At 37.5% G+C, this 23,980-nt stretch overlaps 1 protein-coding gene across 1 annotated transcript in view; it reads left to right on the top strand.

Annotated features, from left to right (window-relative positions):
* The window catches only part of AK7 (adenylate kinase 7), a gene marked incomplete at its 3' end in the record, with an annotated part of 39,164 nt that extends 15,327 nt beyond the window's left edge, over window positions 1-23,837 (top strand). The window contains exons 13-18 of the mRNA XM_081314972.1: window positions 576-704; window positions 10,167-10,235; window positions 12,356-12,553; window positions 15,687-15,907; window positions 20,562-20,720; window positions 23,799-23,837. Of these exons, the coding sequence (XP_081171098.1) occupies window positions 576-704; window positions 10,167-10,235; window positions 12,356-12,553; window positions 15,687-15,907; window positions 20,562-20,720; window positions 23,799-23,837 (815 nt within the window). The remainder of the gene's footprint in view (window positions 1-575; window positions 705-10,166; window positions 10,236-12,355; window positions 12,554-15,686; window positions 15,908-20,561; window positions 20,721-23,798) is intronic.
* Between the last annotated feature and the right edge of the window lie 143 nt (window positions 23,838-23,980).

Here is a 23,980-nt window from a genome sequence, read left to right as displayed (position 1 = left end):
AATTGAAATAATATTGTAATAGACAAGCCACCAGATCTTGGCTACTGATAGCCTACATTCACACAATATGCTGAATTGCAGGCATCTGTTAGAAGCCATGAAGACATAGAATGTGGCATGCACTATAACATGCCCCTCCCTATTTATTTGTTTGTTTGCTTGACTTGTAAGGCTGCCCATCCTAAGAAGCAGAACTCTGGGCAGAGTCACAATAGCAATAAAAACCAAACAATAAAAAAAACTTGGCACCCAGCCTTCTTCTCCAGTGTAACCAGTTTGTCCCTAGCAAATGCTTATTAGCGATCTATAAACTCATCCAATTGACTGGTTTTTGTAACAAACAGTCACAAACTAGCAAACCATGTTTTAGTGCAGCTTGTGAACTGCCAATCTTTGGAGTTTGTTTAGGGATCAGTTTAATTGAGCTAATTCACCAAGCTATAATTAAAGTAACTATACTGTAGGTATGTAATTCTAATACACTACAGGTATATTAAGTATGTGTCCAGACAATAGTAATTTCAGTTTTGACCACTCAATTCTGCCTCAACTAATACTTCTTCCATTACAATTAGGCCGTCTAGATGATCACTATGTGATTCGGTTCATGAAGGAAATGCTAATGTCTATGCCTTGTAAAAACCAAGGATATATTTTGGATGGGTTTCCAAAAGTCTATGATGTGGCAAAAGATCTATTTAACAGTAAGTATTTGTAGACTGCTCTGTTAGATGTTAATGTACAGTGCATTGCATTACAGCTACTTACCTGTGGCTAATTTCACAATAATAGATTTCTCATAATTTGTAAATTATGCTGAAATAAAGTATTCATCTTATGCATCCATGTTCTAGTCACAATCAGCATTACTTTGGGTAGCTAATAGGCCCAGAACATGGCATATGATAAGAAAAGCTACTGCTGAGAAATTCTAAACTGCCGTCTATCCTGCACAGAGGGCAACACCAAACAGCTTTACCCCATTTTCAGTTGAAAATATCAGCATGCATTTACCATAATATATGGTAACTCTTTATGCATAAATGTATTTGTTTATAGTCTGTATATGTATGTTTCTTCATATAGAATAAATAATAACACATTCAAATTTACAGCTATTAAGATTGCTGGCCATGCAGGTACAAAGAAAGCCAGGGAAAATGATTGAAGCCTGGGAAACAGGTCCCTTGTCAATAAACAGGAGTGCTGATTTACCATCAGCTTATCAGGTACTTAGGAGTTGAGGACTTGGCAGCACAAGGGAACAGTCGATTGCCAGCCATCAACACAACAACCAATAGGAAGGCAACATATAAATACAACATATAGAATAGCCCAAAACATATATTCCAGTAGAGGGAAATTCCCTGAGGATAGGCTCCAGCATGAGTCTGAAAACTCGGAATAGTAAACCTCTGGTCCTAGCGACCAACCCAGATTGGATCTTGCAGTAAATAGTAATTTCATGAGGCTGATGAAATAGGAAGAAATTTGTGTTTCTCAGCTCAGTTCATATCTTTTCCATTGTAGCTGCAGGTGATCTAGTGATAGATATCTTCAACTTGTTTAACATAGTTATGGAAACAATTTGTTCTGAGCAAAAAATTTCAGAGTGCTGAGATCCATATGGATTGGCTCTGTTCCACCCCCATGAAGATTTAAATACTGCAAAATTAATCTCTTCATCTTACTTGATGGGGAAAGAAGCTACCCAAAATTCAAAGAACCTCTAATTTAGAGCTGGGTAACCATTTGTAACCCCTACCCATCAACTTTCAGAAGCACAAGATTACATGGTCAGTTTTGGTGGTAAAATGTTGAATTTAATTAGTACTTAGCATTCATTTGGGGACTGTGATTCTACTTTTTCAGGGGAGGAAGATTGGGAAGAGTCTGTGTCTAAGAGTCTTCTCCTTCACATCCATATTTTAAAGTCTACAAAAAATGGGCCAATAACATTTTAATCAGGGTATAGAGACTATATCAAGAACCATACAAATCTCCTACAGAAGTATTTAACTATGTAATGCTTATGAATTATAGCAATCTAAAAGGAAAATGGAATACCTCCAAGGAATTTAGAAAGCAGTCATGTCAAAGGCAAAGGTGGATTTCCATTTACATCCTTTATGTAATGGTCAGTTACATAAGGATTCTATTGTGTTGTGGGTCCTCGACCGCATGGCGATACAACAGACGCTTGTTACAGCATGGCCGCTCTTTATTAGGAAGCTCTGAACCGGTCAATAGGGGCTACCTGTACCCCCTTATATACCTGGCTAGGTACACAGGTAGCCAATCCCTTTATGTGGTTTTCCCGCCGGGCGCTTATCCGCCAATCCTGTCACAGTACAGTGCCACCTGATGGTGACAGTGAGCCGCTGCTTGTATTTTCTTTATCCCCATACATAACAGATTCAGAGGATGGTTTTATAAACTGTTATTTGGCAACCCTTTAGTTCAGAGGTCTTCAAACTCGGCCCTTTTGACCAAAGCTATTGGAAGAATTATCTAAATATGGTGAGGTTGCCGGACTGCGAATAAATAGAAATAAGACCAAGATGATTGTTAAAAATATGACCAATAAACAAAAAGGTAATCTGGCCGGAATCATGGATATAGAAATAGTCAAGAAAATAAAATATCTAGGGATTAACATTACGGCTAGATGCACTTCACTCAAAAAGGATAATTATGATAATGTAGTGAACCAAATAAAAGGTGATCTGGAAAGATGGGGAAACCTAAAACTCTCATTATTGGGAAGAATCACTGTCATTAAGATGAATATTCTGCCTAAAATCCTGTTTCTGTTTCAGAATATCCCAATTCAACTCGACTCTAAATTTTTTCGAAATTTGGATAAATTATCACTAAATTTTATTTGGCAGGGGAAAAAACCAAGAATTAAATTGAAATATTTACAGGACACGAAGGAAAATGGGGGTTTTGGATTGCCAGACTGGGAATTATATTACCATGCCGCGGCCCTGAGCTGGATTAGAGAATGGGTAATCTTGAGAAATAGAAGACTATTAACTTTAGAGGGTCACGATTTGCAATATGGCTGGCATGCTTTCCTATGGACGGAGAAACAAGGTCTTTTCTCGCATTTTCAAAGACATCGGATCAGGCAAGCGCTACTTAATACTTGGAAAAAAATTAGATCTCACAATTACACCAAAATACCGGTCTGGCTATCCACCCTTGAAGCGATAGTTTACCCAAATCTGTTTGATTTGGGTAACATAATCTCATACAAGGATATTCTGAATGAGGAGGGGGAATTGAAACTTAGGAATGAACTAGAATTACAAGGTATAAAACTCGATTGGTGGGCCTACTTACAAATCCAATCGAGATTTAGGAAGGATAAAAATGAATGGGGGATATATACCTCTGAAACAGCATTGGACAAAATATTATTGGGACCGGACTCTAAACAAATAAGGAATTTTTATAAATTACTTTTGGGATATAAGCTGTTTGAAGAGCAAGTGAAAGACCCCATGTTGACCTGGGCTAACAATTTAGGACATAACATCGACTTAGATACTTGGCAAACAATTTGGGATAGAAATAAAAGGATAACACTGGCCTCATCGTATAAAGAAAATTTATTTAAAATGTTTTACCGATGGCATCTTCCCCCAGCCCGCTTAGCAAAAATGTACACAACAGCATCTCCCAAATGTTGGAAGTGTTCTGAAGAGATAGGCACATACTTCCACACGTGGTGGTCTTGCAGTAAAACACAAAAATTTTGGAGAATGATTTGGATTTGGCTGAAAGAAATATTGAAACAAGATCTGGAGTTTAGTCCAGAACTTTTCTTGTTGGGAATCACGAAAGAGAAATATCCTAAAGATGTGCTATACTTAATGATCCATATTATCACAGCAGCTAGAATAACATTTGCGCAAAAATGGAAAAAGAATGAGATCCCAGGAGAAAAAGAGGTTATTAGGAAAATTTGGGATTGCGCTGAAATGGACAAATTAACTTTGGAATTAAAGAATAAAGATCAATCAGACTATTATAGAATTTGGAACAAATTGTATCTTTGGATGGATAAAAAGAAAGGTCTCTATTAGGTTTTACAGACTAGCTCACTGTTTTAAATATTGTGGTATTTCACCGATTTGTAATCTAAGTGTATTTAAGTGTATTTTTGATGTACATATATACATGTATATATATATATTTAAACATTGTAGACAAAAAGGTTTGTCAGCTCGCTGGTACTGTGTCCAATGTTTTTAAATAATAAATTTAATAAAATTTAAAAAAAAAAAACTCGGCCCTTTTATGACTCATGGACTTCAACTCCCAGAATTTCTCAGCCAGGCATGCTGGCTGAGGAATTCTGGGAGTTGAAGTCCATGTGTCATAAAAGGGCCGAGTTTGAAGACCCCTGCTTTAGTTCATGGGTTGGCAACCCGCGGCTCCAGAGCTGCATGCAGCTCTTTAAGCCATCTCCTGCGGCTCCCAGTCCTCCGCCGGCGGTTTGGGGAGCTGTGCGCGCAGCTCTCCAAATCTCCACTGCCCAGTTTGCAGAGATGCTGCCTTTGTCCATGTTTGACGAAGGCAGCAGCTCTCCAAACAGGCATGCGCAGCTCTCCAAACCGCCACCGTCCCGTTTGCAGAGCTGCTGCCTGCGGCGGAGGTTTGGAGAGGTGCGTGTGCACCTCTCCAAACCTCCACCATCCTGTTTGCACAGCTGCCGCGTTCGTCCATGTTTGACGAACGTGGCAGATCTCCAAACAGGCGGCGGCTGTTTGGAGAGGTGCGCGCGCACTCTCCAAACCTCCACCGTCCCGTTCGTACAGCTGCCGCGTTCGTTCATGTTTGACGAACGCGGCAGATCTCCAAACGGAACAGTGGAGGTTTGGAGAGGTGCGCGTGCACTCTCCAAACCACCATCCCGTTTGCACAGCTGCCGCATTCATCCATGTTTGACGAACGCGGCAGATCTCTAAACGGGCGGCGGCAGTTTGGAGAGGTGCGCACGCACTCTCCAAACCTCCACCGTCCCGTTCATACAGCTGCCGCATTCGTTCATGTTTGACGAACGCGGCAGATCTCCAAACGGGACAGTGGAGGTTTGGAGAGGTGCGCGTGCACTCTCCAAACCGCCGCCGTCCCGTTTGCACAGCTGCCGCTTTCGTCCATGTTTGACGAACGCGGCAGACCTCCAAACGGGCGGCGGCAGTTTGGAGAGGTGCGCGCGCACTCTCCAAACCTCCACCGTCCCGTTTGCACAGCTGCTGCGTTCGTCCGTGTTTCTTTCAAACGCAGAGGAACGCAGCAGCTCTGCAAACGGGGCGGCGGCGGTTTGGAGAGCTGTGCAGCTCTCCAAACCTCTGCCTCCCCATTTGGAGAGCTGCTGCGTTCATCAAACCAGAGGTTTGGAGGTCCCAGGGGAGGGGCAGGGTGCTCAGGTGGCTCCAGCGGCGCCCGGGCTGAAGGCGCCGCCGCAACCCAGTGCCCATCACCAGGGAGACCCATTGCCGCCGTTGCGCAGGTGCCTCACGGCTCGAGGAAGCCGCGCTGCAGGAGATGCTTGCGAGGCTTCCTTCGGCCGGGGAACGGCCCGTTGCCTCTGAGGGGGGCCGGTCGGGATCCTCTGAAAGGCCGTTTCCTTCGTCTTCGCGCGGCCCTCCGCGGTCATCCTGGCCTGCGAGTCCGTCCCTCTCCCCCCCCAAGCTGGCGGCACTGGGCAGCGACAGGTGCGTGCGGCTCAGGATGCGGTGCGGGCGTTGGGGTGGTGTTTTTGCTTGTTCTGCGCTTGCGCGTGTATGCCCACATGCACGCGCACATTTTGTGGCTCCCACTTTTTTGTGTGTGTAATGGAACCGGTTCCGAGTGGCTCTTTTGCTATTTCGGGTTGCTGACCCCTGCTTTAGTTGTTTATGGGGAATAAATTCATTCTGAATTGCAAATAGTTCATTTGTTGAAATTCTTGTAATATTGTCCCTTTCATCTTAGTAAATCTTGTTAAATTTTTGACTGGAATACTTTCAATGTCAATTGCCAAGAGCTTGACATAAAGAATTAAATTTACCCAGACCTTTCAATGATCCTCATTTGGTGACTGCCCTATTTAGTGACTGTTCAAAGTTATGACAGTACTGAAAAAATAATTTTATGACCAGTTCTTGAACTTACAACCAGAGCAGAATCCTGTAGACATGTGATCGAGATTTGAGCTCCATGCAACTGGCAGTTGTTTATAATTGGAGTATCCTGTGGTCACGATTGCTATTTGTGTGCTTCACAGCTGGTTTCTGACAAGCAACAGAGAAGCTGACAGTAAAATCAGGCAGTAGAAAGCAGGATGCCATGAGTTCAAATCCCACCTTAGCCATGAAAGCCAGCTTGTTGACTTTGGGCCAGTTTCTCTCTCTCAGCCCAACCCACCTCACACGGTTGTTGTTATGTGTAAAGTAAGAGGAAGGTGTATTGGACATGTTCACCACTTTGTTATTTGTAAAAATAATAAAGGTGGGATATAAATAAATAAAAGTATAAATTAAGAATAGTAAGTTGTAGTCATGTGATATCCCACTTAATGACTGCAGGTGAATCACTTAACAAATGGGGTAGAAATGAGGTCATAAGTCTGTCATGGTCATGTGAAGTCTTGCTTAACCCTGGAGCTATTGATCCCAATTTTGGTCATTAAGCTAGGGCCTCTCACCTTTATCAGCATCATTGGGGCACATCTTTGTAAAAATAAACTATACTGTATTTCACACAAACATTACACTCTTCTGGTGAGGTGACCTGCAAACTGGGGCATAGGAAAGCCTTTGGTATAGAAATGATGCATTCAAAAAAATATAATTTCTTGCTTCACTGTTACACTATGTAGCAGTATTGAAAATAAATAAATGTAGAACATTTACATTTAGGAATGCCAAGATGGTATATATATATATTTCTTCCTAGTGTTTTTCTGCAAGTGTATGATCTGCTGTTTTGGGATCCATCTAGTATTGATCCATTTGATTGCAACAAGAATTAACTTACCTATTGATTACCCAGTCACCATGATGCTTTCTAGATATATAGATGTTAAACTGGAAAATCAATAAAACTTATTTAAAAGAAAAAAGAAAAAAAAAGAATTAACTTACCTATTTGTCTTCAGAGCTCGATGTAGGCTAAGAGAAACTGACCAGTCAGCTTTCAGCTAAATGCTGAGTTTGCTTGTTTTGGCTTAGCACAGAGATGTCCAACCCGCAGCCCAAGGGTTGCATGTGGTCTGGACATCTAGTAATGTGGCCGCACAAACTCATAAACCATTAGTATGTGATTCATATATATTAACTATATTGTATGTTTTATATACAATAAAGCATTATATATTTTGTATTCCTCTTCACTCAGTGCAGCCCAGGCAAGCCAAAAGGTTGGGTTGGACACCCATGGCGTAGCATGTTGTATGAATCCCATCACATGGTTTATGGCATACATGTTTCATGAATTCAGCCAGGCTTTTCCATAAGCTGTGGTTAAGGAAACTATTGCTTGATATGTTGGGGAACTCAGCCATAGAAATGGAATATGTATTTAGTCAAAATATGATACACAATCGGTCATCAAGACAATTTGTCTCCTTTTTTTCACAGTCTAATATTTAATGTCAAACCTATTGAAATGCTAAGTGAAAACATCATGTATTTTTCTAACCAGACAGTATGGTTATGTAATTGTGAGAACCCATAGCCTCATACACTTTTTCATCCTATCATTTCCATGCAACATCTGCCTCCCCTTTTCATTTTTGAAGCTGATAATGGGATGGAATTAGATCAATGATAACTGATCAACTAAGACCCTAATTTTATGTATCTATAAATTAATTATACTGTATCAGAAATGCAAAAAAATTGAACAAATACAGTATGGAAATAAAAACATAGAAAAATGTATTTCCTGCCTTCTAATGATTGTCTAAGGGACAATGATTGTCTAAGGGACGCGGTGGCTCAGTGGGTTAGGACGCTGAGCTTGTCGATCGGAAGGTCGGCAGTTTGGCGGGTCGAATCCCGAGTGCCGCGTAACAGAGTGAGCGCCTGTTACTCGTCCCAGCTTCTGCCCACCTAGCAGTTCGAAAGCACGTAAAAATGCAAGTAGACAAATAGGGACCACTACGGTGGGAAGGTAACAGCGTTCTGTGCGCCTTTGGCGTCTAGTCATGCCGGCCACATGACCACGGAGACGTCCTCGGACAAGCGCTGGCTCTTCGGCTATGAAACGGAGATGAGCACCGGCCCCTAGAGTCGGAAACGACTAGCACGCATGTGCGGGGGAACCTTTACCTTTACCTTAATGATTGTCTGGATTTTTTCAGCCTAGATACAGAAGGCCTAGAAAGGTTGTTTATGAAAATGTCAGTGGCATACATAACATTATGACATGATTATCTACAAACAGGGCTTTTTTTCTCATAGAACGCTCAGAACGGCGTTCCGGCACCTTTTTTTTACAAAAAAACAACAACACCCTCCCTCTGGAAGCCTATTGCTAGGCAATCTTGGCCCTTTTTTATGACTCATGGACTTCAACTCCCAGAAATCCTGAGCCAGCCATGCTGAGGGGAAAGGGAGACGTTTCCATGCTGAGCCATGCTGGCTCAGGAATTCTGGGAGTTGAAGTCCTTGAGTCATAAAAGAGCCTGCACTAGAAGAGAACATTAAAATTCTTTACAGAATTACTTCTTTAGGAACTAAAATTTTAGAATGTAAAACAGCTAATTCAAAAAAGCCAACAGGAAAGAACCTCACATTTTTCATCTGCTTCTGTCTTTCGGAAGGTAAAATTAGATAACAACATAATCTATTTCCTATGTTAACATCTCTGCAACAGTATAACAAAGTTTTGGATGATGGAATTATTTTTTATCTAAGGATAACTAATGATAACAGCTCTTAAATCTGTTATTTTGTTTTATTTTTGCACAAAAAAATTGTATAATTTGCATTTGCATTCATTTACAAATAGAATATGTTGTTAAAATGTATTGGTGTTGAAATAATTAGTGCACACATATACCTAAAACTAGTTTATTGCATTTGGCAATTGTACTAAAAAAAATATCATTGTCAACCAATATAATTCATTTAATTTGAAATCAAGTGAAAAATTGATTTTAATTATTTTATTAAAACAAATTAATGGCAATTCTTTTATAAGAAGTTGCTTCAAACAGAATGAGTTTGACATGCCTGCTCTAGATAGTTGAATGCTCCAAAATAAATTCTAGACCAGGCCTGTACATGCAGCCTACCAAGTACCCTTGGACAGAGCACAGACTTTTTTTTAAAAAAAGTAATAAAATCACCACTACTGCCCTGAAAGTCATGTTGCCTAGTGCCTCCATGGCTTACCATGACCACGAGCTCCAACACTGTAGATGCTCCTCTAGTCACCAAATCATTGATTAGCCCACCAGCATTCCTTTGCAGACCACAAAGATTTTTAATTTATCAGTGTGGGCCTTTCCCTTCTACAAGTTGCACAGACCTCTTCTAGATTTTCCTCTTGCCTTTCCGAGTTAACTCCTTGGTCTGTCATTGAGCAAGAATTGGCTTTGTAGGGAAGCATATTATCATTTGATGTATATTTAACATATGTTCTACCTTTATTTACTGATTATATAATATTTGTAGCAAATCCACATGGCGAGGTTTGGGCCAACTTACAATATTTTTAAAATCATAAGATTAAAACATAAAAACAGGGCTTTTTTTCTGCATCGCCTGGCCTGCACTGCCTCCACCGCCCGCACCGCGCAGCCCCGCCGTATAGAGCGGGCCCCGCTGCTCCCACAGCACCAGCTGTGCCGGCTCTGGCCCCAGGGGGTAGCCCGCCACCAACACCCCTCGCACCTGTGACCGCAGCAGCACCGCCCCCCACCTCCTGCACCCGCCAAGATGAGAGTTCCGGCACCTTTTTTTTTTTTTTAGAAAAAAAGCACTGTCTACAAAAGTGAAAGGGAGAGAAGCAGGAGTAAGAGGAGGACTGGAGAAGAAATATATAACATGGCAGCTTAAGAGCTAAGGCAATAATTATATTTGGACTAAGCCAAAATATACTTATTAATACTAGACAATTGCAAACTGCAAGATAATGTTAATGTGTTTTATTTCTTAAATTAGTTGAAGAGGAGGAAGAAGATGATGATATGAGAGGCAAAATGTATCACTATGACAAATTAATAACTCCTGGTAAGTGCACTTGAAATAGTTATTTCAATTCTATATATTTAAACCCAGATCTTTTGTAGTCATATGGACATTGAGAAAATGTGGATAATTCCATAATAAAAATGTAAGTCATTTGCCTTTAATTTTCCCACATCCTCTTCTGTTAACCCATATTTTTCATCCATGGCATTTATGGTGTGAGAGCTTAGTTGAAGATACAAATATTTGAGGAAGAGGAAGTTTTGATTTCCCCCATTCATAATTTACACCAGTACATCTTGCTAGTCAGTTCTACAAAAAATAATTGCCAGTTTAGTGATTTCATTTCCCAAAATCCCAATATTTTAAACACTGATCAGTATAAAAAGTTGGTGGGAAATAGAAGTATCAAGCCAGTGCAGTTCTGTATTTACTATTCATTGAAAAATTGTCCAACAACACAACGGGGTATGAAAATCAGATTGGAAATAGAGTAAAAATGTCTAAGGTATAAGAAGTTACTTCACAGACCAGTCGCAACAGAGATATATTGTGGAGTGGAGAAGATGGATTGATTATATCCAGAATAAATATGGGACTAAAAAGTTTCATCTAGCATTTGAATAAGTACTGATGTGATATTTGTATTGCTTGTAGTTATTTTATAAGAGTTAAAGTGCGATAGATTTAATATTTTATTGTTGTTTGCATAAGGTAGACTATGATTGCTTGTATTTTTATACCCTGTATTGAGCTCTGGGAAGTCGGGGAGGGGGAAGGGAGGGAGGTGTTGGGGAGAGGGGAGGGGGTTGGGAGGGGTTTTGTCTTTTAAAAAAAATGTATTGTAAAACTTTTCAATTAAAAAAAAAGAAAAATTGTCCAACAACACAACGGGGTATGAAAATCAGATTGGAAATCGAGTAAAAATGTCTAAGGTATAAGAAGCTACTTCACACTCCAAATTCTAATCACAAAATTGCTAACTGGACATTGATAAATTTAAAATTGTTCAAATGAAGGTCAAAATATTTCTTCAATAGTCTTAAATGCCTCTACCTTCAATACAATCAGGACAATACCTATCCTAAAAAAGACATTGGCAATCAAACTTAAAACTCAATATTGGCCAATTTCAGTAACCAGTGGCCAACAGTTATGGAATATATAAAATACTAAATAAACCAAATAACTTGGTTACACACTTTTTAAATTCATGATTAGCTTACTGTATAACTGTCAAGTCATTTCCTTAGCAGGAGAATGGATTTCTAATAAACGTGAAGACCAGAAAATGCTGAACATTCAGTGGAGAATAAAATGAAAGAGGATATGGCTGTTTGAAATTAAAATAGTTATGTTTATGCTGCAACATTGTGGCTGAAATTATTAAAATGTGTGAATGGTTTACATTTACAGTAAATACAATAGTAATTTATAAAAAAATAAATTATTAATTATAATTAATAATTCAACTGTAAATCATCTTGATTTTCAGACAGATAAAAAGGATTATATATCTAATGGTAAATAAATAACAAAGAGTTTTGATTAATCAACTTCATATAATGGTTATTTATATTTGAATCCAGCCAGCACGGTTTGTAAAACATACTTTGTAGATTACAGTGTGTGATTCTAGCTAACTCTGGATCCTTCAACACACTCAGCATCATCTGCAACAAACTAAAGTGATGCCAAGTAACAGACACACAATGATGTCATCATGCAACTGCCTATTATATAATTGTGTCCTGAAGTATGTTTAGTATTTAAGTGATGAAATACTATTTCCTGTCACCCTATTAATACTATGTAACAAACTATGACTGAGAAAATTACATCTTGAATAGCACAATATGTGAATTCAGTCTTTCAGAAATGATTTATTCACACTGACATTTTGTCAATGGACAGGTAAGATATCTTGAATGTAAATTTAATTATGGAAAGTAGGATGTCTGCTTAATGGTTTCAAATCAATTTTGCCTCCATGTAAGCTATATTTCAGCAATCTTGTAATCTTTATATACATTTATGTATTCTTTTAAACAAGATCTCAATAGTACTTATTCATCATTATGCACAGAAAGGCAATTCAAAAGATAAACTATGCAACTTACTGTAATACCATTGTAATATCGGAAATGTGTTTTACTTTGTAGACTATGTTGTTTCTTTGAATGCTTCTGATGAATTCTTGAAAAACCGAATCATGAATCTCCCTGAAAGCATTGTTGCTGGAACACATTACGCCCAGGACCGATATTTAAGATCCCTCAGTCTTTTTAGGGACTTAAACACTGAGGATGAAACAGTTCTCAACTATTTTGATGAAATAGAAATACATCCACAATATATTGGTATGATATAAAATACATTTAATTCATTCATTCCATTTCATCTTATCTACTATTATGATCTTTTGTATCATTTTCATGTACTATTAATTTGTAAATTTAGATAAATAATTAAAAAATTACAACATGCACAGTATTACACATCAAATCTTGTTAACTTGAGCCAACTTGAAAACAGCAAATGAAGGGAAACAAGAAAATAGCTTAATTATTTTAATTATGCCTTCTGGTCTCAATTTCCCATATCGAGCCAATTTTCTCACATATGAAAAGGAAGTCATAAAAGAGAATTAAAATATAGAAAAAGATTATTGCCCTCCACAGTCAGTTTATGTAACCTCAGCTGCATTGTGAGGTAATTAAGGAAACCAACATTTCTACAAAATCCAAACAGCATCTGTTTCACCACAACAATATTCACCAAATTATGAAAATAAAACTAGCATCAGATCAAATGATATGCTATTAATAGCAATGAAATAAATTTGGGTGACTTTTTTCATATGGAAGGCCACACTGATGATTGGAGAAGTTTTTAGTTATGACTGGGGAGACCAGCAAAAGGTGAGGTAACAGTGGGAATAGGTTCCAGACTGGCAGACCTACATCTACTTTAGACCCTGCCTGTTCATACATTTTTGCACACGACATATCCTTTTCTCACATGTGAACCTATTCACACTTGTCAGGTGAATGTCTGAGCTCCCTTTGGAGAATCTTTTCACAAAATCAGGTACAGCTCAGATAGTCTTTCTAAATGATCTAATTATAGGCTGCTAAACACTTTATTCAGATATATGGCAGTTGATTAAGTTATAGTTATCCTTATTTCTTTTACTATAGCTAGTCCTCGACTTATGACAATTGAGCCCAAATTTTCCATTGCTAAGCAAGGCAGCTGTTAAATGAGTTTTCCTCCATTTTACAATCTTTCTTGCCACAGTTGTTAAGTGAATCGGTTAGTAATACAATTGTTCAAGTGAATCTGGTTTCCTCATTGTTTTTGCTTGCTAGAAGGTCACAAAAGCTGATCACATGACCACGGGTATACTGCAACAGTCATGTGAAACATGTTCATAAGTCACTTTTTTCAGTGGCATTGTAACTTCGAATGGTCACTAAACAAATGGTTTTAAGTCAAGGACTACCTGTATTAAAATTCTATTTGTTTATTGGTAAAAGTGGTAGACAAGAGAAGAATAGGCCCAGATTCAAATCCCTCCTCAATTATGCAGTCTCAATGTGTGGTACAAATAACAGTCTCTCAGCCCAAACTACCTCTTATCAGTGGATAGTGGGAATCTTTGTTGGTAAACTGCTTCCAAGGGTTCCTCAGTTATTGATGTTTATGATAGGATGCCACTAATCAAGATGGACCTCCTGATGCATCTTAATTGTCCATCCTGAATTCTTTAATGCTCAGTCAAGGCTTTCCCATATTAACCTACTATAGGAAAAAGAGGAAACATGTAGCTCAAAACACATGTTGCATGTGGCAAAGGTTTCAATGAGAAATTCCACTATTAAACCAAATCTATAGAAACAAAAATGGAGTATGCTTACCTAGACCTTGGTTCTCTCTGAACTTGGTTGTTGTTGTTTTTTTGCAGACATTTCTTTACCCAATTAGGTAATATCGTTAGTTACATGTGTTTGTTTACATTTGTATGCTGACCATTTACCATTTACCTTTATTGAGAAAAATGGATTATAGGAAAAAAGTTTTTCTTTCTGTCACAAATACAGCATTCCAAAAAAAACAATAGTCAACCTATGTAAAATTGTTATTGAATAGAAAAGAGACGCGGTGGCTCAGTGGGTTAGGACGCTGAGCTTGTCGATCAGGTCGGCAGTTTGGCGGGTCGAATCCCGAGTGCCACGTAACAGAGTGAGCGCCTGTTACTCGTCCCAGCTTCTGACAACCTAGCAGTTTGAAAGCATGTAAAAATGCAAGTAGAAAAATAGGGACCACTACGGTGGGAAGGTAACAGCGTTCTGTGCGCCTTTGGCGTCTAGTCATGCCGGCCACATGACCACGGACATGTCCTCAGACAAGCGCTGGCGGCTTTGAAACGGAGATGAGCACCGGCCCCTAGAGTTGGAAACGACTAGCACACATGTGCGGGGGAACCTTTACCTTTACCTTTAGATTCCTGAATTCCAGCACATGGTATAAAGAAGTATGGAGTGGCCTTGAAAAAGGAATTCAGTAGCCATTAGATGACTGCCACATTAGCCTTGGAAGGGAGGATGGAGTGAAAAAGAAATTCAAGACTGTTCCACCTGGATTTTCTTTGGTATAATAGGGCAAGAGAGAATTTCTGTTCAGGTTTTCAAGATTCTGTTTTAATTAATAATTAATAAATTGATAAATAAATAGATAACTTTAATGATAGAATTCCAATAGTTCTTCTGATATCTGTTTCCTGGCCTAGCCAATCTCTAAAGAAAGGTACCTGTTCAGAATTTTTTTGAAGAGAGGATAGTTGGAAAAAGATTGTGCGTGCATTCTACTTGAATGTTGTTAGGCAGGGTCCTCTCCTCATTTCTTTTTCTCCTCAGAATTATACACTGTTGTGTCATGCCAAAATCAATTCATCACATTATCTCACAAGATAGTTATTATGGAACAAAATTAGAGAAAGAATTATATATGTTGCCTAGAGGCCCTGGAGGAAAGATGTGATACAAATATGACAAGCAAATGAATTAAGTAACAGCTTAAATTTAAAGCTATCATAGTGGAATTTTCACAATTTTATATTTTCTTGTTGTTACGGATAACAGTTACAGAGCCATAAATGTTTCATGTCTACATTTTTTAACTGCTTTAACGAACAGTTTTGTACATTTGACAAATTTCATTACTTTTGCTTCAAACATACATTATTCTGGCTTGTATTATACAAAAATATTACAATATTATACATTTGCCTATATTAAGTAATTAATTATATTAATTAATTAATTATTGAATAGCGCTTTGGTGCCATTCATTTCGTACAATTTTTGCTCAATTTGCAAGGAGGCATTTTTAATAGTGAAAGGACTGGGTTGTTTATAAAAACTAAAAAGTAATAACATTGAGTCTAATTTTGTCACAATTTCTTTTCTACCCTGCCTTCACACTTGAAAGATGTTTCAAAATTTGAGGGCCTGGAAAACAGAGTTATAACAAAAGAAATAATCAAAAACATTGGTGAACCTAGAAATTATGGTATGACAGAAGAAGAAAAGGAAGAATTTGAACGGAGACTAGCAGAAGAACGCCTTGCTAGAGAAGCTAAAGAAAAGGCTGACTTGGAGAAACAGGAGTTGGAAGAAAGGGCCCAAAAAATAGCAAATTGGGAAGAATGGGTAAGTTAATCTTAAATATAAGAAAAGCATATTTACAGATTTCTTACCAAAGTAGGAGAGAAAAAAAATCTGTTTCAAAAAGCAGTATACAGGTAGTCCTTGACTTACAAGAGTCAAAATTACGACACTGAAAAAATTACCTATGACCATTTTTAACATTTATGACAAGGGGTGTCAAACTGCCAGCCCACAGGCCGGATGCGTCATGCTGTAACCTCACCTACCCCATTGCCAGCAATGGAAAAAAAGTTGTGATACGTCACGACATGTCACATGACGAGTTTGACACCCCTGACTTATGACCATTGCAGTATCTCCCTGGTCACGTAATCAAAATTCAGATGCTTGGCAACTGGTTCATATTTATGATAGTTGCAGTTTCCTAGGATCGTGTGATCAGCTTTTGAAACCTTCTGACAAGCAAAGTCAATGGGAAAGTCAGATTCACTTAACTGTGTTACTAACTTAACAACTGCAATTATTCATTTAACAATTGTGTCGTAAAATGGAGCAAAACTCACTTAGCAACATAAACGTTGGGCTCAATTGTGGTTGTAAGTTGAGGATTACTGCACCTGATTTTTCTACTTAATTTGTTTGAAAGGAAATGCTGCTAAGAGGTTTAGATATTTTGTATCTAAACTCTAATAAATATTCTCAGGAGCAGTGATATGAGATGAATTGAACCCAATAAAATAAAATAGAGATGGATTGAGTTTACCCTTCTCATTAGTGCAGAAATTCACCCTGAAGCACCCCAGGTGGTTGTTCAACCTTTACTTCACACTTTTAGTGAACAAGCACCCAGCATTTCCTGGCAATAGATTTGACTGTAGAACTACTCTGTTAGGAAACTTCACCAACATTTTGATTCATGGAACTTAATTCATTGTTTTATGTATGTCTCTTGGGATGATAGAGAAAAAATGTTCTTTTTTATATTAAATACAGTACACAAAAAGTGTCAAAAAACAGTCCCAAGTTATCTTTTGTTACCTATGCTTCTCATGTGACTTAGTTTCCTTATTTGATATTCTTTTAGGTCTACTTTTCTAAAGGCTTAACGTCTCCAGAGCCTCTCTTCACAGGACTTACCTTTCCGGTCCCCTGATAATCTTTCTTGTTCTTCTCTGACGTTTTTCCACTTTCTTGGGGAATGTGCCTTCTGCAGGGCCAAAATTGGATGCAATATTCAAGTCGGTCCAATATACAATAGACTTATCAGTTCCTTTGATTTGGAAATTAATTTCTGTAAATGCAGTCTAAAATTGCAGTAACATTTTTTCAGCCTCATTAACTACTGCCAAGTATAACCCATTCTATATATCTACACTTGATTTCTTTTTTTTTCTATACAACCAGCTTAGAGTTTTATGTTAATACCGGTATTTCAGTCCATTTCTTGGAATTTTATTTTTGCCTTCTAGCATATTAGCATTATCTCATCTGCAAATCTGATAAGACTCGTGTTACCTCTTCCTGCAACTCATTGAGAGTTTGACATCCCTGTGCTATATTCTTTTAATCATGTCAGCACACAGGTGCTAATTAAGATGTTATGGAGTATTTTTTAAAATTATCCAAGTAGCAAAATAGTATCAATTTTTCTATTTAGAGCATTTCCAGAGACAGATGCAATTGGGGTGGCAAATCTATACCTTTGCCAATCCAATCTATACCTTTTCTTTTTGAGTACTTGAAAATCCCTAGAATCTTCTCACATTTTGATGCAATACTCACATATTAATGTTATCTTCCAAACCTTTCAAAGACATATTTGTCTTTCGTTTGCTTGTTCTCCAAAATTGAGAAGTTAATATATAAATATTTCAGCAAATTCCTTCAGTACTTTAAAATTAGTTCATTCAACTTTTAACTGATTCCAAAGGCTGATGTATTAAGAAGGAGGAATATCCTTGAAGAACAAGAAGAAGAGACATAACCAAGACAATGGTCAGATAAAAGAATTTTGAGTCTGAGCCAGATGTGTAGCCTAAGAAAGCATCTGAGACAAGACTCTCCCTAGTTCTCATGAAGATTAAGGGAGGGAGATGGGAAGTGCATTCAAATTTGCAATATTTTGTTACTATAAACTTGGTTTCCTGGTCTGATCTGCCTTAAAGGACTGATAAATTATCTGCATTACCTAGTTGTCCCATTACCAGTCTTTATTTTATGTCATCTTGGATAGTCTTACCTATTTATGCTAGAGCGCTACTAAATCTGATCCTAATTAACAGGAAGGAACCAGTTGAAGAGAGAAAAGTAGTGATAATTTTACAGAGTACAAGAACATATACTTTGAATTCAAGACACTACAGAAAGGGAAATTGGGATATGGTCATTTAGACACGGTAGATTTTATGACATCCAATTTCAACAATCTTGCTGAATTACTAGACAGGATCCCATGGAACAATATTGAGGTCAAAAGGAGCACAAGATGGTAATTTTCCAAAATAAATGAGAATTTTAATCACACACTGTTCCACTGAGAATTAAGCATGAAGATAGTTTTAGGAAGCCACTTTGAATGGACAAGGACCTTTTACTAAAAGTTATCCATTTCATGCATAAGAAATGGAAGATTGGTGACTCACCAATGAAATGTAAGAGCAAGTAGCTAATACCTGTAGAAATTCAGACACACTAGAACAGCAAAGGAATCTAGTTTTATAAGGGAAACATCAATTAAAAGGACTTTTAGCTCTCAAAATTAAGGGTTTTTTGGGGGGGGCGAAGTAGAAAGACTGCTTGAAAAGGATAGATAGTAGCACATTACAGAAAGTGGACAGAGATCTTGAATTCCTACTTTGCTTCTATTTTTTCCCCAAACAAAAGTGTTTTTCAACCAACTGAATTTCCACGAGGGAGTAGCAATCCCAGACAAGTAGTAGTTAGGAAGCAATTGAGTACTATGAATAGGTTTAAGTCTTCAGAACCAGATTAATTATAACTAGTAAATTACCAAATGAAATGTCTATTTCAGCAACAAATACTTTTTAATATTATCTGAAGAGCCCTCAAATGAAGGTTTTCATCCCCCACTCTCTTGTATCTCCTATATCCCATTTACCTCCTAGATATCTTAACACCAAACAATAACCAAGCAGCACTTTAGAGCCTTGCCCAGAATTCTGTTCAACCACCATTACATAATTGAAGAATTTATGCTATTTTATATTAAAATAAACTGTTGAGAATAATTCTGATAACTATTCTGTAGAAACTGAGAATAATAGAATGTTTGAGCCTCACTGGAAAGAAGCTTTTGTAACAAAAAAGTGTTGAGAAATCCAGCATTTGTCTACAAGCATGCCAGAAACAGAAAGCGTAAATGAGATGTGATTTTGCTCTTTGTATGAATTTTTGGACAGGGAAAGAGATTTCCTTCTCCCAAAAGAACATTCTCCTACGGTATTAAGAATCACCAGAGTGCATTCCTTCCTTTACAATGAGGTCATCAGAGACCTCCTGGCATTTTGTATCTTTTATAACTAGAGGCATTTGCAGGAGAGGCCATAGGGGCTCATGGTGAAAGCAGCTCTGCATCACCACTATAAAACTTCAGCCTCTTTTCTATGTGCATCATGATGTTATCATTTGGGCTACATTTTGACAAAAGCACTGAGTAATGCGGATGTTGTTGACGATAATTTACAAATATGCAGGTTAAGCATACCTCAGCCTCAAATGAATTGACAAAACTAGACATACTGTTTTACTGATATCTTTTCTGTGTTCATTTAACATGTTGGTAAGAAACAATAACTAGATTTAGAAAAGGAACATGGCTCACTAATAGCTGTTGCTCTCATAGCTATTATTAATTAACAAACTGTATATATATATATATATATATATATATATATATATATATATATATATATATATATATATATATATATACTGAACTTCAGACAAATCACCTCCATAAATATAATAGTTTCTTGTGCTAAAATTTGTGATGTGAAGTCCTCATACATTCAAAAATAAATGATACTAAATCAAAAAATTAAAAAACAAAACAAGTTGAAACTTCTGCATAAAAGAGAATTGCTTCTAGCTCTTTAGATGATTTCAGCTTTCATAGTAGGATAGTTTGGATTTTATATTGTACACAACCGTTGCTGTGTACTTTTCATAATGTCTTTACTGTTTTGTTACAATTAATCTTTTTATTGAGTCTTTGTGTCTGAAGAAATAAATTCTTGCATCATCTTTCCTTCCTAGCCAGAGGCCTAATATATGATATCCTCTGGGGTTTTTTGGAAATAAATTTACACTGGGCAATTATATGCATTTTTTTGTCACCTGATATCACAATTATGATTGCCATCACTTCCTTTGCTTTAAAAATCTACAGAGTATACATGCATGTATATCTAAAACATGCCCAGCTGTTTTAGATGATTTATATAGAAAGATATGTACAGGAAACATCACAGTAGACATTTTGTCTTGGGTGTATGCATGATAGGTACTATAGACTATTCAAACTTCGCTACATTTTAATAACGAGTGGATGTAGAATTCAAGAGACTAAAGTCAGCTATATGATCTGAAAAGAAGTTGAATGAATCATTTTTTATATTAATGCTTAGACTTTTAATGTTATGTCTATATGCAATGTAATATATTTCTCTGTGTTTAGAATAAGCGTTTAGAAGAAGTTAAACGGCAAGAACAAGAACTTTTGGAAGCCCAGTCAATTCCACTGAGAAACTACTTAATGAAGCATGTGATGCCAACACTTATGCAGGGCTTGAATCAATGTTGCATGGTTAGGCCAGATGACCCAGTTGACTTTCTGGTAAGGGAATATCTGTCTGTCTGTCCATCTTCTTACGTGGGAGACAAAAATAATGTTCTTTTATTACTTATTTGTAAACCTTAGTTGTGCATGTAACTCACCAATACCCCATAACTTTTTATAATTTGGCCTCTTATTTCTATTCATCATGCTAAAGATAATGCATCTTCTGTTATTCTATAAGCTGTTTTCTAACTGTCAAGAATAGTCATAAGCATTCTTTACAGTCCTAAAAACAGACTGTTGGTTGATTTTAGCTGTTGAGTCAGTCTTATTTTAGCTGTTGAGTCAGCATAGAATATTGTTTCTCTTGTAGCAATATATTTTCCTTCCAGGTTTTACTATACACCTCAATTTGTAACTGCCTTCTACCATGGACAGTGCAATCCTATCTATTTAACATTACATCCCACTATGCAAAGGATTGCTTACTGCCAGGTATATATGGATAATTTTTTCTATTTGGGGACATGAAATGGGAAGACATTAGCATATACAGTATAAGAAAATGAAACATTAGTAGATTTTTGTAACACAGACTGGGCCCATATCAATAAAAATAAATAAAAAGGGGGCTGAGACGAAATATTAAGTCTAATTTAGTTTATTATGTAATCAACATAGAATGACAAGGGAAGGGGAACAAGCTTATTCAGCTGGCATATAGTTTATAAACATTTCAGAAAGGTTCAACAATAATGAAAACATGGTTGAAAGTGTGAAACTTAGAAAAGATATAGGTAGAGATGTCAGGAATATTATTAGAAGTCATTGAACCAGTAGAAGCAAGATATTTTGGGTTTTCATGTTTGGGCTTTGATGATGGGATCCTTTATGACCCTTCAACCACTATGCAGTATAGCTAAATTACAAGACAAGGTAAGGTTGAAAATCACTGCACTAGCAATAATCTGTTATGAATAGACCAGTTCTAGGTGTATCTTTTTCCAACAGATCATAAATTTTTAATCAAGGATGTTATAGCTGAAGTAATATCCAAAGTATCCGGGACATTGGGTCCCACCTTTAAGCATTCCAAAAACAAGATGTAAACCTAAGTGTCTGCTTGAGCAATACACCTAAAAAAATGACTTCCTCAATCAGAGAAATTTTGAAGATAGTAAGAGTTCAAAATATATCTTTCTTGATTCTGCATCTAAAAAAATGCCAAGTGCAATCATGATGTTTGGAGGGAGATGAAGGGAGACACCACCAGTCTATAGTCCCAGTAGAAAGCAAAGCAGATGTAATGGTATGTGGAAAAGACCTTGGGAGACGGGACAAAAAGGTACTGCCTATGGAATAACCAGATAAGAGACAGTATAGCCCACACTGTATAGTGGGCAGAGCAAGAAGCTCAGAAGATACCTTTCTTTAAGTACTTGGGCTGTAAATGTGAGGATGGGAGAATTTTACTTCAGACTTGCAAGATTCTGCTAATAAAGCTTTACAATAAAGGAGAATTAGTTTATCTGGTTCTTGTTTGGTTTACTGTTAAGACTGACATTGTCTTGACTATAATTGAGCTTTCTAGAGCTTCAGTAGGCAGCTTTAATTTTTGTACTGTTTCTATATCAATTACGTAAATTAGTGATTGTCCCAGAATTAAGAACAGCAGAAAGTTCCACCTTCTGCCTTCAATCTAAGGTAACAATAACAGGAGTAATTATGTATGTTTGTCTTCTGACAGCTGCATGAACTCTCCTCAAAGGATGGAAACCCCCCTCCTTCAAAACACCTGAGATGGGGGCTGGTGACATTTTTCAAGAGCAGGGGTGTCAAACTGCCGGCCCATGGGCCAGTTGCATCATGAGGAAGCCACGCCCATCCAGTTCCGGCAATGCAAAAAAAGTTGCGATACATCACAACACGTCACATGATGTGGCGAGTTTGACACCCATGTTCTAGAGGGTTGTTTGCAGCAACTTGGGCACTTACTGGCTTTGTGCTCTGTTAATTTACAAGTTCGGCATCTTGTTGCTATTGGACATTGGCACTTTTCCAGCACAATAAGAGCACAGTGCTTGATCCTTTCTTCTTCTCTCCTGATGACAGGAATCTCTTGGCTGCTCCAATCTACCTGCATTCTTCCACAATGAATTCAAGGAGACCACTGGGGGTGGGGGTGGCAAAACCATTGGGAAAACAGACTCTAGGTTCTTTTCTCCTTACTGTTTCTTTCCTTCTTTTACCTGGAAATTTCTCCTCTGTCACTTTTACAGCCTGAGAATTTAGGGAATTCCCTTCTGAGCCTCTTGCTCTGCCCACTATACAGCTCTGGGCTATGCTAGCTTTGATCTGTCTGTCATCTAGGCAGCATCTCTTCACCCCGTCACTGAAGCTCCTTTCCTGCATACCATTACAAGAGAAGAAAAGCAGAAAACGACAGAAAACACCTCATGGCACAATGGGTTTTATTATCTCATGTCAGAACCAATTCCTGCCAGTCCAGTGTCTGTAGTTTTACAAGGAATTCTATTATTTTCTTGATCTTGATGTCTAGAAATTTCCCTACTGGAAATGTTATTAAAATATTCTATGGTAGAACCAACTTATCTTAAATATTAATTTGCTTACAATAGACCTTATTTTTCAGGGTGTAGACACAAGTTATCTTGTTTTGAAATAGATCCTCCTTGGTATAATTTTATGGAGGTAGCCTTGGTTTGGACTTTTTTTAATTAATAGGTCATCTCCATAGGGTGGGTGATTTGGCTTATGCAAGTTTTCATCTGATTAATGGAACGTGAGCTCAACAGTTTTCCAATATACTCAAATCACTCTGTGAATCTCTTTTGATTACATTCTTCCTTAATGTGGGTTCCAAATATACATTCACTTCCACATATGAGGCACGCTTTCATAATGGGATTCCCTTTAGCAGGAATTGTACTGTGGAAACCAAGCAGACGTTGTTATTATAGCTTTGGTACAAGATACTATCTAATATTTCACCAATACCATGGTTATCTTAACAATAATTCATTCCATTTCCATTAATTTTAGGAAATGCAATGCTAGCTTTAACCTATAGAGACTGAACATACCTTTTTACATGGATGTTTTTTTAATCAACAGGCAGAATATCTCTTCAAGAATAATCCAGAATTTGACTAGGAAGTCTAAACAGTTGCCCTGTTATGCCTTGTTAAATTTAATGTTAATGATTGTTGTGTAATATTCTTGTAAAATATACATTCACTTTTTTAAAAAAATAAGAAATCTAAATTGTAAGGGTACGTACATTTATCTACAATGAA

The sequence above is a fragment of the Vipera berus genome (genome assembly GCF_964194415.1).
Source record: "Vipera berus genome assembly, chromosome: 1".
Classification (NCBI taxonomy): Eukaryota; Metazoa; Chordata; class Lepidosauria; order Squamata; family Viperidae; genus Vipera; species Vipera berus.
This window is presented reverse-complemented; position numbering and strand designations above follow the sequence as displayed.